The 12674-nt window shown below is 40.1% G+C and overlaps 1 protein-coding gene across 1 annotated transcript in view; it reads right to left on the bottom strand.

Moving 5' to 3' along the window:
• The window catches only part of ltbp1 (latent transforming growth factor beta binding protein 1), a 156976-nt gene that overhangs the window by 65463 nt on the left and 78839 nt on the right, over nucleotides 1–12674 (bottom strand). Inside the window, 1 exon segment of the mRNA XM_038737681.1 lies at nucleotides 2755–2961. Within this exon segment, the coding sequence (XP_038593609.1) occupies nucleotides 2755–2961 (207 nt within the window).

The raw sequence follows: 12674 nt of genomic DNA, 5'->3' as shown, positions 1-12674 counted from the left end.
ATCTAGCACCACCTTAGTTACATTAGCATTGCGGCGTTTAGTACAGTGGTACCTTGATCTTCCGCTGAAATGTGAATATGCCTTGGTAAAATAACAATGTGGATGTCATAGTGATATCATCGGGGTTTATCTCATCCTGGGCTTGGAGATTACACATTTATACCAGAAACACTGCGTAACAAACTTGGGGATTAGAGTTAGAATGATGTGGACATTTATCAGGCAGGGAGGATCCAACGCTACAAAGTTGCAACTAAAGAACTGAAGAAGCCTCAACCAAGTCCAGATGACTTGATTTAAAGCTTCCTTTGATAACTACGACCTGGATGACTGAAAATCTTCACATACAGAATCTTCACATCATCTGGTTGATATTCACGCAAGAGTGAAGAGAGAGCCAATAAAAACATATGGAATGATCAAAGTTGTGTTGACTGATTCAAAAAGTTAACTCATGCATTAAGTAATTCTACCTTAAAAGTTACCAGTAGTTGCTAATTGCCTTTGTGCCAGTAAATAAAATCATTTTTTCTCCAGTCGAGCTAATGTTAACTAGCAAAGATGAAAAGGCAGAAAAACAGCCTTTCATTCATTCACTTTTCTGGCTGTTTCTTACAGCTTGCATGACGAAGTTATCCATGAAGTCAGTCTAACATTTGATCGCGTGGTCAGTTCTAGTTGACTAATGTCTGTACACTTGCCACCGTAGGAACATTGGTTACATAACCTTCGATACGAGATCCAGTTCAACCTCATAGATGGGTGGTGATGGAGCAGCGGATGAGTTTACCACCTCTGGTGTGAGAGACCCTGGTTCAATCCCCCACTGTGACCCATCCACCAATGTGTCCCTGAGCAAGACACTTGTCGCTCCAGAGATGTGTGACCTCTGACATATTTAGATATTGTAAGTCGCATTGGATAAAAGCGTCAGCTTAGTCTGACTCCCCCTCTCAACATCAACCACACACTCCTACAACACCAGCAGTGGACTATGGAGATGAATTCTGGCTCTTAAACAAATAGCTCTGTACCTCTAAATATGGAAATAGTTATAGCCAGCCTTTTGACCAGTGTTTTTGTTTGAAATATTTTTACTGTAAGGCTTACAATAAACCAGGCCACAAGAAGAAGAAGAAGCTCACAATATAGCGGGGGGGGGGGGGGGGGGGGGTAGCAGCAAATAAAAACAACCCCTTTCCCCAGCAGTGCTACCCAGATGTACTGGAAAGAATCGTTACTCTTGCAGCATCTTTAAACATCTGTCCCTTCCATAGAGGTGATCATCGGCCCCCAGGTCATCAAGTCTGTCCCTAAAGACATATCGGATTATCTCCAAATGGTGAGTGTCAGTAAGTGTTGTAATCCAACAATTAAAGGTTGGCACATCTTTCTTCTTCCAGGACAAGAGTTAAGAATTAATTTCTTTGCACATAGGAGTCCATAGGAATGGAGATAATGCTGTGCAATCTGTAGGTTCCTGTAATTTTTCAAAACCCCAAATATAACCAAGAGTGGATCCAGTCTCATTTGGATTTTGAAAATCTTTGAGAAGAATGAAAATATAGAATATAGAATCCTTGTAATTTACAACAATACATAGATATGAAGTAAATCTGCCTCTTTTAGTCCACATTTCTCACATACTGGTGATATTTCTGGAAAAATGTTTGTGTAGCTTCACCTTCGAATAATGTAACCTATGTAAAACTTTGTACTGTATCAAACAGTTTCTGGCGTTAAGGGAACAATTGTTGATATATTTCAGAATCCTGTCCTCTCTTATTTCTACACCCAGTTCTTTATCCCGGTCATTTTTTATACAAAATATATCATATATAAATGAAATTACATGCCTTTCCACAAAGCTATCCTGCTGACACTGATCCATCTTTTGACCAGTGTTTATTTTCATAGACGATCATCTCAACTTTCAAAGATTGAAGGGACCACCGTTAATTGCTGTGGTAGTCCCTTTACTACCCAATCATATCAGGCATCAGTAACTGAACTCTATCACAAAAACACAATAAAAAAATATAGATTATCGCCCAAGCCTGCTGACACAATACTTCAGAAAAGTACAATACTAAATCACTGGAGTGCCCCTTTAACCAAAAATGATGTACAAATGAAATGTAGGCCTTTTACAGGCACTGTATATCCATTACAGTAGAAGTAATACTTGAATTGCTTGCTCTTACACTAACATTTTTAATGCTTATTCTAACACTGCATCAGACCCTGCTAAAGAGAAAATCTTGAGAAATTGTGACATGAGTGTAATTGTCTCATCATTTTTTAATGAAAAGGGCAATGTGATTTGTAACTTTTAAATAATCCATTTCAGATTTGTTGAGAACGTATCCACAGTCTTTTGTTACTGGCCAGGAAACAGTTCTAATGTAGGGGGTTATGTTAATTGTTTAAAAGACCATGCCAGTGATTATACATGTTTTAGCCCATTTACTACAAATCACATCTACTTTACATTACTGCTGACCACCCTCCAGAACTGCAGTATTTCACATTTGTGAATTGCTCCTTTCACAACCTTCCACGCAGTCTTTGCGATGCATGACTTGCAGTAAATGGGCTTAAACATGCATCCTTAAGAGGAAATTGGCTGATAAGGAATAGGAGAGTGTTTCTCCTACTACCTTCTATAACCCCATTTTCATCTAGGTCACAAAACCATTTATCCTCTTAGTCTTTAATTGTACTGATGTTTTCACAGTTGTGCCTTTCACTCACCAGGACTCTGGCCGTTGCTGTAGGTCAGAGGTAGTGTATGTGTGGAGTGGACTTGAGTTTGACTGTAGCTGCCTGATGTCTGCTGGTGCTGCTGGTGTCCGTTCTGAATGGGCATCTGACAGAACTTTCCAGTAAAGCTGGGAGGACACTGACACTTATCCCTGGCACTGCATTTGCCGCCATTTATACACGGCAGGTGACACACGACTGAGAAGAGAAAAAAGAAGCACAAGAAATAGATAATGTTGATGCACTAATTGTCTCACACACGAATACAAACCAAAAAAGGACATTACAAACACATCTATTTGGATTCACATTTGCATCATTCCTCAACACATCTGTCAATAATTAGGCTTAAGTACGTCATAGTAGGACTGTGCTGCATCTGGAAGCTTATCCCCAGGACCCGTAAACATAGATGGGGAAAAATGTGGGAGGCAGGTCGCTCCATGCGGCTTTGTGTGTTGCATTAAGTCCTGATTTAAGTCTCTGGAAATCCAAAATGTGCATGTCAGCATTAATTGTTTTTGCAGCGGAAAGCTTAGGATTCGGTCTTTCATGTCATCGCGTTGTATGCTAATGATGTCATTATGTTACGTGGCAGGCATATGCATAAAATGCTATATACTTATGTAACTTCTGGGTTTGAGTTAAAAGGTGCTTAGCAGCATATAAGTGTTGTCATATTAGTCACTTTAAGAGGGTAACCACTGACCCTGAGCTGTGACGGACTATGATGTTTATTTTAGGAGATGCCTGTCACGTTTCTTAAATTGTGATTGGTTAAGGGCGGAGCGGAGTTACAAGTCAGCCTACTTTTTCCAGCGTGTGTAATGTAATGAATATACAGACAGTCAGTAGCCTGGCTAGTTGATAATACGTTTGACACACTGCTACAAAGTTTTGTGTACTGTACTGTGTGTAAGAGCTTCCATAAAACTTTGAATAATAGCCCGGGCTTTTATTTGCTAAAATCACCAATTGACCCTGCCTTTATTTGGGACAGGCGTCCATATGGGACAGGCCTTTAATTCCTTTTGCACAAAACTGAAATTATGAAATTATGAAACTATGAAACAGTTTATTTCAAACAGAATATTACTTGTAGAAAACTTCCAATCCAATAATATCAAATACACATCATTCATTTGATCTAGCGCTGACATGTGCTTTTATTTTGAAGTAACATCAAGAAAACAACATGGTGCAGTATGAGAGAAGTTAGCAGACAGAGAGCGATGGACTTCACACGACAGGATTCACAACTTGGATTAATTTTCATGAAAAGCTGTTTTGATTCTTTTGATTAGTGGACCCTTACAGACTAACGTTAAAGGAATATAAATAATCAAGGAATGGACACATTTGGACTCAACAAGCTCTTCAAATGTAACGGCAGTCAGCACTTTTTTCCTTTCCTCTCTCGTACCATGCAGGTTCCGCCGGTAAATGTAGAAGAATTAGACTTTGGGGCTCGTTGTTTCCTTTAAATGAACTGAACGACTGATTTGTGGAGAATCTAATCGATGTCCATACTGACATATTGATCATACGTTTAAACATTAATATTTGTATTACCACGGGGTTTAAGAGGTTTAATACATCCAAAGAACTTCTCTAAAAACCAGACCAGGCGTTTAATGGAGACCTGCGTTTATTTGTCAAATTGTGTTCCCACACCAGGCCAGAAAAGGAGATAGGCGGCTATTTGGGACTCGGCTAGTAATTGAAGTTTTACAGTATATTACGAGACTGCAGATAGCAAGAGGTTAGCACCATCGCTAGCAGCAAGCTAACATCAAATGGACACCTAATGAGCACCTTTGGCTTTGAGGGAGACCATCCTGTGACTGTTTTCATCTTCATCTTACTGAGAGGATTGCAAAACAGCGGAAGTCATCTGGACGATGCTGTGAAACTGGGCTTAACGTTCATTGGCCAACACAGGCGAGCCATTGAGCAGCATAACAAACAGGTGGAGGAAAACAGCTACCAGCTCAGTGACAGTGAGTTGGATCATAATGTTTATTAAACTCCGAAGTACATCTTGAACAGCACTGCAGGGCCGCAATGAGTCGGTAGCCTCTGAAAAAGATGTTTGCCCAGAGGAAAAACCGAGCTGCAGGTGATAGAGTCATTGTAGCATGTATGCCATTGTCTAGCCTACAGTGCTATGTGTCTAATTTGCAGTTGGCCTCCTTAGACAAGTCTTATTTAAATCCTTAAGGCCCATAGAATAATGAACAGATAGGAAATAAGCACCGTTATTCTATAGATTCTTGCTGGAGGACCCAATTACAGTGGGCTGAATGGAGATAATGTGCACATAGCTTTGTCCTGTTGGCTGGCTCACCTTAATCATAGAGGCTAAACCCAAAACACTCCCAAAAATGGGCAGAGGCATGTTTCTTTTCTTTTCCAGTCACTGTTGGCAAAGGAAAAGGTGAGCAGTGAAGTTTAGCAGTAAATGTACAGTGTAGGTTACAATGTGCCAGTGAATATAGGCTGCAGCTACAGCTCTTCTCTGTGTGTTGTTTACCAACTGCTGGAAAAGTGAAGGGAGTTGCTGTGTTGTAGATGTCAGGTAGTTTCACATGGAGTCACCCACCTACACTGAGGGCGTACACTCCAATGCATCAGCTCAGAGGAGCGTCTGTTTTAAAAGTCAGACCTTCAGGATGATACGCTGGTATACCATAATACCATAATACCATAATACCGTAGTAATTTGGAGCACATTTTGTTGAAGGCATTGAAAGTATAGGAATGAAACGGTTAGCGGTTTAATGATAAACCATGGCAAAATTCCAGACTGTTATTATTACCATGATAACCGGGTTCGGTTACTGTGCCTTGATAAACTCAGGCAAATACTGTCCAGCATCAACCAAAGTTAGCAACAGGCTCCCAGAAGCAGGCATACATTCACAGTGTGCAACGTGGGTTTGCTTGGGTCCATGGCAACAGAGTGAAAGACAGCGCTGCGATTTTTCAGCCTGTCGGAAGTCTGGTTGTATTTTGTTTTTTATTAGAGAGCTGGAGGAAACTTGCCTTATATTGAACACAGGGTGAGTTACCTTTTAGCTGGCTTGTCTGACTGACTTGTAAACTGAAGCTCTCAGTGCTAGCTGCTGTTGTAGTGGTAAAAACGCTACACGTTGTTCTGCTGCTGTATGCATTGTGTGTCTGCGGAGTCTATTCGCCCACTGCACATGATAACAACTGACGACGTCCGGACTTTCGGACTTTTCAGTTTGGTCCGAACCAAAAATACAGGTGTGAAACCTCCCTTGGACCACAGACGAAATATGGTCCCACAAAAAGAGTCTCGAACTGAACCATGGTTAGGTTCGTTTCTGGTGTGAAATCATTTTTTGGATGGACTTTCAGACCATTTACAAGAAGTTCAGCGTTCGCCATATAAATCGGAAATAAACAAATGCACGGAGAGATGCATTGAAATGAGGACACAATTATAAATCTCCCATGATAGCTCATCTTTTCAAACTGAGGGCCACTATAGAAGCACATTGCCACCAATCTCTAAGGTCCCTCCTCAAACGGAGGTGCAGAAGGAGTGCTTGGGGTCTTCTCCTCTTGTCCTGTCGGCGACGTGATAACGTTCGCACAAGGACATTTAATTGCAACTAGTGTTCAGTATAGTTGGTGCTGCTATAATAATAACATTATAGTGGTGGCAAATATGCATATGTACATTTTTAATTCATTCATTATTGTCAAAGCTCCCCGCTGAACTGTTTAATAAACCAATCAATGTCAAGTACAGGGAGACGCAGCCCACATAGATGATGACAACAGGACACATGTAAAGTTCTTTAGTGTGGTCGCAGAATTGCGGTGTGAAACCAAACCAAAACTAACAAAATGTATCAAAATGTATCAAACATGAACTTTGGTTCGGATCTTTGTGCGGACTTCCAGGTGTGAAAGCCTCCTTAGATGGAAAAGCATCCGAACAGACAAAACGCTACAGACTGCTCTGTATTTATGTCAATTGTTGGGCTCATTGCAGTTACTATCACTGTCTTCTAAAGACTCAATTGTATTCATGTAATCGTGCATGGGGTCATTGTATTACTTCTATAATATAAAACCTTTAAAGATAATGCACACTTAGATGGTTTTCATATGATTACATAAGGTACTGGTTGTTATTATTTCAATATTTATGCAAACAAAATATTAACTTTAATTGTGGTTTTCAATATAAAACTTGTTGAAATGGTTTCAGTGTGTGTGTCAGTACATTTTAATCTTTATCAGCACATTTTAACAATACTGTGATAACCGTGATAATTTTGGTCACTATAATCGTGATATGAAATTTTTCGTGAAGTACAATTTTTAAGGTACAAGGTTCCTTTACACACAACACAGGGTTGTAAAACAAAATGCTAGTTGTAGTCCCTCTCTATGCTAACTTCCTCACAAAACAAAAATTTTATAAATAAATAAATAATGAATCATATAAACATTATGGTGGAGTATGGACAAGAGGATGAGTTGAGGAGTCTCACAGCCTGAGGAAAGAAGCTGCTCTGTAATCTCTACGGTAACTGATAATTCTGGATAGCTTGCCAGAAAGCAGCATGGTGAGCAGGCTGTGGCTGTTTTTATTGTCTTTTAGTATACGGATGTAGCATATTTTAGAGATTATTATTCCAACAACTAATGAATTACACATTTGTTTGAGAGTTGTTTTTGAGCCAATATATTTTCTGATCTGATCATTTCATTTGTCTTTGTTTGAGCCCCACAAGAGATGCAGGCACCACAGCACTTCACGCCAGAGGCAGCATCTACCTCCATCATTCCCCTGAGCATCAGCACAAAACACCTCATCTCTTTCCAGCAATTCAGAAAAGTTACTGTGAGATGTGGAGTTGGAATGGTGGTGGGTGAAACTAGAAAAAGATAGCCACAGCCACTCCCCAGGTTCCTCCCAAAAAGGAATCCTGGTGGGCAACGGCCCCCTTCCTCTGGGCACAGCACAAGCCCCATGGAGCTGTTCTTTTTTGACAGCAACACTCAAACTCTGTGTGAAAACACAAACAAAAATGCTGGAAAAATATTGCTGCTGGCAAGACGTTTATGTGGACTTCAGTAACACACTGGTTCCTGAAAGATAATAACATAATATTAATAAATGAATAATATAATTTTTATTAGTGCATTATCAATTTGGAGAAACCCTGCTTGGAAATGGCCTCCAACACCAAAACGAACAGCAATATATTAATCTGCTTTTCTATAGTTCACCATTGCTTTAGTTCTGCTTCTGATTCATCTATTATCACTGGCACACATTTGGTAACATTTCACTGCACCAACTTGGACAAATAACGCATTATAATCCCCTCCAATTACACATTATCATTTCTTTCCTTTCATCAAACCAGTTTCTTAATAGATCAGTTCGCAGTTGTCATGGCTTCTGCCTTCTAATGCATGAATGGAAGGAGAAAAGTATTGCAAAGTAACACAAAACAAGTTGCGGGAGAACGCAAAACATATTGTGAGGGAACGCCAAATATTTTGAAGTAAAGCTAAACATATTGCGACAGAATGCAAAAATTGTGGCCAAAATATAACAAATAGCCACAGCTGCTCTATTTCACATATGTGGCTGGCGCTGGATGAACCAGCTAAGCTGCATTTCACTGGACCTGAATGCTCCACTGTGAAGCTAGAATAATGGGAGAAAGAACTTCCTGCGATTTCTTGTAAAATAAAAGTAGGGACTCTGGCTGTCTCCGTCTCTCTCCTCTGCTCTCTGTCTGTGTCATGGCTGTATGAAGGTCTGTGTGACCGAGGGCGGGGCTGAGCTACACAAAGCAGAGACAACCGACAGGGTGAAGCGTGGCTTCGGCTGCATTCACATAAAGCCCTTCCCGCAGGGTTTTGCAGAGGTGTGGCTGTATTTATTTGTGCCTTAGGACGTAACTGCCATGAAACAATCAACCTTTAAACCCTGTATTCTGTTTACTATTAGGCACTGAATGGCCACTTAGTGTTGTAAGCTTCCTTATGGATGAGTCATGTCCACAACCTCAAGTGTCAAGTGCAATATTCCTGCCAGCTGACTTTAAGAAACAACCACTTATTAAGAGGCTAGAACAGTGACATTACATTTTGGCATTGAAAACAAAACTAGAACTGAAGAAAGAAACACTGGCATTGACACATTTGTACTGGAAAAAGTTGTATTGGCACTGAACCAAGTTTTACTGAAAAATAAAACTATAGGCATTGATTTCTTTTGTTCATGGCTATCATTTTATGCCGTCAGTTTTTATTCAGTGTCACTGGTTTTCAGTTTCAGCTTTCTGTCACCATTTTGGTATGGAGAGGAAGGGTCTGAGAGGAGGGGCAAGGAGACATAATTAGGGGAGAGCGGGGTGAGTTGAGCCAGTTTTTACTTGAGGTGCCTTTAAACCAAAAGTGCATATATTTTAGGATGTGGTGCATCCCTGGGAATAATCAATTTGGATCTAAAAAAAACTGTTTTCAAAATATGGCTTTCCAAAAAAGTGGACTCTTGGCTCAACTTGCCCCATATGAGGGGTAGGTTGAGCCAAGGGACAGGATAAGTTGAGCCACATGGGGGTAGAGGACATCAATGTCATTTCATCATGCAAACTCAAACGCCAGGTCCCAACATTCAGTTGCACTTAGATAGTGAAACATTGCAGCTGCGTCTCCTAGTTGTTTCATATCAATGTATCGCTTTAAAGTCATCTTGTTGATCTTCAAGTCTGTCTGTCTTCCATTTATAGAAGCATGACGTGATGGTTTCTGGTCTAAAATGCATAATGTCACGTCAGTTAGGTGATTTTCTTAATACAGTATTTCTGAAATAAAAGAAGGAAAAAAGTGAAACTGTGTGAGTGCTATTTCATGCATTTATAAACAGCATGAAATTGGTTATTGTGCTCTCTATTATTATAAAAAGTCAAAACTATAGGACTTGTATGTAGACTGCTAGATTAAAAATGCACTAACCCTACTTGAAATCATATATGAATAAACTGATACTCAGTGATAATGGGGATGTCTTATTTACTACAAAGGATACTGTCCTTTACTGCCGTATATTTGCTTGACTATCCATTCTAGCATAATTTTAGGAGAATATAATTATCCAATGTCAAGTGCAAATCAATACACATTAAAAAAATAAAATTAAAATATCCCCACAGACTGCCCTCTGAAATCAACAACAAATCAGATGGTTTGATCTGCCTGTATGTAACCTGAGCCCAGGGGAGTTAGCCAGTCAATATTGCCCAAGACCAGAGGATAACTTTACACTACATTATTCATAATATTCTCTCAGTGATGGCACTTCTGCGTTCTATTGATTAGCCTCACAACATCATCATTCATTATAACATAAATTGGCTATTTATGCTATTGTATAACATTACAATATAAATATGCACATTTCAACGGCAAAACAACTTAAATGACGGACTAACTGAAAGTTAATTTGTCTCTGTATATACAGTAATAAGGTCAACGGGGAGGGTATTGGTTTGATTTCCTTAGCGCATCAGGCTCTTGGAAGAGAGTGACAGCATGCTGATATATTGGCAGAGACAAAAGAATGGTTGTCATCGTGGTTTAGAATACCACGGGCTGTGCTTGTGCATATGTGAAACTTGTTAGAGCTGCAACTCCATAGACAGACACACCAGTCCAGCCTCATTCCCTTAATTCCACTGCTGATGCTGTTAAAAAATTCTCTTCAATGTCAATGATATCGATATTACTGGGTGTTCATTATGCTGATAAAAATTCTCATTTTAGCTCAATTAACCAAAGAAGGCATTCATCATGTTTAAGCAGGTCATTTACACAGTTATCTGAAGTTAGGAACGTTTGACATGGCACACTCATACAAATCCAGCCTACAAAAAAAAGTTAAGATAAAAATATGAAAATGTTCTTGCACAAGGTCCATTGCATAAAAAATGTAAAGCATGGCGAGGATAATGACAAACTACTTTCTTCAGAATAATGTGCCTTTCCTTCCACATTCAACTCACCTCCCATACCAAAATTTATTTGTGTTAATCCAACCGTAAAGGGTTTGAGATTGTCTGGACTGCAACTGACACAAATGAACTGGTAGCTACAGGTGTCTTTAATAAAGGAAGCATGAGCTGATTGCCAGAAAGCTCTCAGCACTTGGCGAGCCGCTGCACTCACCTAGGAGAAAATATGCCAGAGGAGCTGGAAAAACACCACTTAAATCTACTCTCCAGGGGCTGCGGCAGGCCAAATGAGACACACATACAAGACACTGGCTGTGTTCGAAACGGAAGGCAGTTGCCTCGCTGCCTCGATACCGTAACAGACAGCTGCCTCAGAATGCATCACTTTCAAGTGAAGGCAGCTCTGTTCACATTAGTTTCGAACAGCCTTCTAGGGCAGCACTTACGGCAACGTGTGACGTCAGCACGCCATCTTGCGTCTCTTCTGGTTGTCAGAAGAGACGCAAGCCTTAGCATCAGCTAACTAGCTATTGAAAAGCCAAACGGCTAACAGACGCCTCAGAAATCATACTGAACAAACTTGGTTGGTCACGGGCTGATATGATAGTTCAGTGTTTAGTTCTCACTAGATTTTCAAAAATCGATGTGAGAAAACTACTAAAAACCTTTAAAAACATATATTTGTGTACAAATTCGTCTTGTTTGTCCGCCATCTTGACCAGTTTTCGAAAGCTCCAGCGGCCGCAGACGCACTGCTTTATGGGTAATAGTCAGCATCAAGTCATCATTGATGCTGCATTCAAAGCTGGCCGTTACTGGGCATTGAAGGCATCTCAGGAGACAGGAAGAGATCATTCGAGCAGTTTCGAACAGCACTCGATGCCTCGCTGTCCTGTTAGACACCTTCTGAGACAGCAGTTTAGCCCGTTTCGAACACAGCCACTGAATCATTCAGATATAAGTGGTATCATGTCATTCCCAGAATACTTCCTTTTATCACCAAACTCGATCACAATCACAATCATTCATTGGCCACATAGTTTTCACTCTGTCTTTGCCATGAGCTAGATTTTCTCCACAACCTGCCTTACTATTTTTTATATGGTCTTGCAAATACAAGAAAACTAATCTTTTCTAATCTTTTACACCTGACAGTCAAAGATGCAATTGCTATGTTCTTTTCAAGACAAGCCAAAAACAGGAATATTCTGGTAAAATGTGGACATCAGTGGTTGATGTGTTGGTTTGGTTTCTTTTTGCACAGACAACGATATATGACTGCACCAAATATTGTGCCAATCCATTTGGTGGTACAGTGCAAGATGAAAAGTCAGAGGATCACCAAAGTCATTAGACTTCATCCTCTGGGGACCATGAATGTCTGAAAATTTTATCCTAGAGCCAGATCACTGGCATGCTTAAAAATTCCTACGTCAGGCAGCTCAGAGCACTTGGGGCTGACCTGACTGAGTGTAACAATAGGCTTGTTCCAGATTAACTGCATCTCCCAGCAGAAGGGGATAGGCCTGTCACAATTCCGATTATTTGAGCTGACCTGATCTTATGCAATCGTTACATTCCACAATCAAGGCAATTTTAAGTAATTGTTGAAAGAAATGTCACAATCAATATAATGTGAATCAGGTGTGTTTCCATTAGCCGGATATAATAACATGCTCTACCTGAGCAAGGTTCCTATGTCAGGTAAAAAAAACATGGAATAAAAGAGCTTAAAAATACCCGCAGTGACTGAAATCAGACAATAAAACTTTAGATGAGTCATCCAGCACAACACCACCTGGCCTGTATTTGGCGCTGGACTTTATTTGTTTGTGGCGACCACACACCCAGCCATTATTTGAGACCAGGCTTTAATTTGATTACCAGCTTTTAAAAGTG

Source organism: Micropterus salmoides, unplaced genomic scaffold (genome assembly GCF_014851395.1).
Source record: "Micropterus salmoides isolate LMB-PRFRI ecotype aquatic unplaced genomic scaffold, ASM1485139v1 Ms_hic_scaffold_22, whole genome shotgun sequence".
NCBI lineage: Eukaryota > Metazoa > Chordata > Actinopteri > Centrarchiformes > Centrarchidae > Micropterus > Micropterus salmoides.
This window is presented reverse-complemented; position numbering and strand designations above follow the sequence as displayed.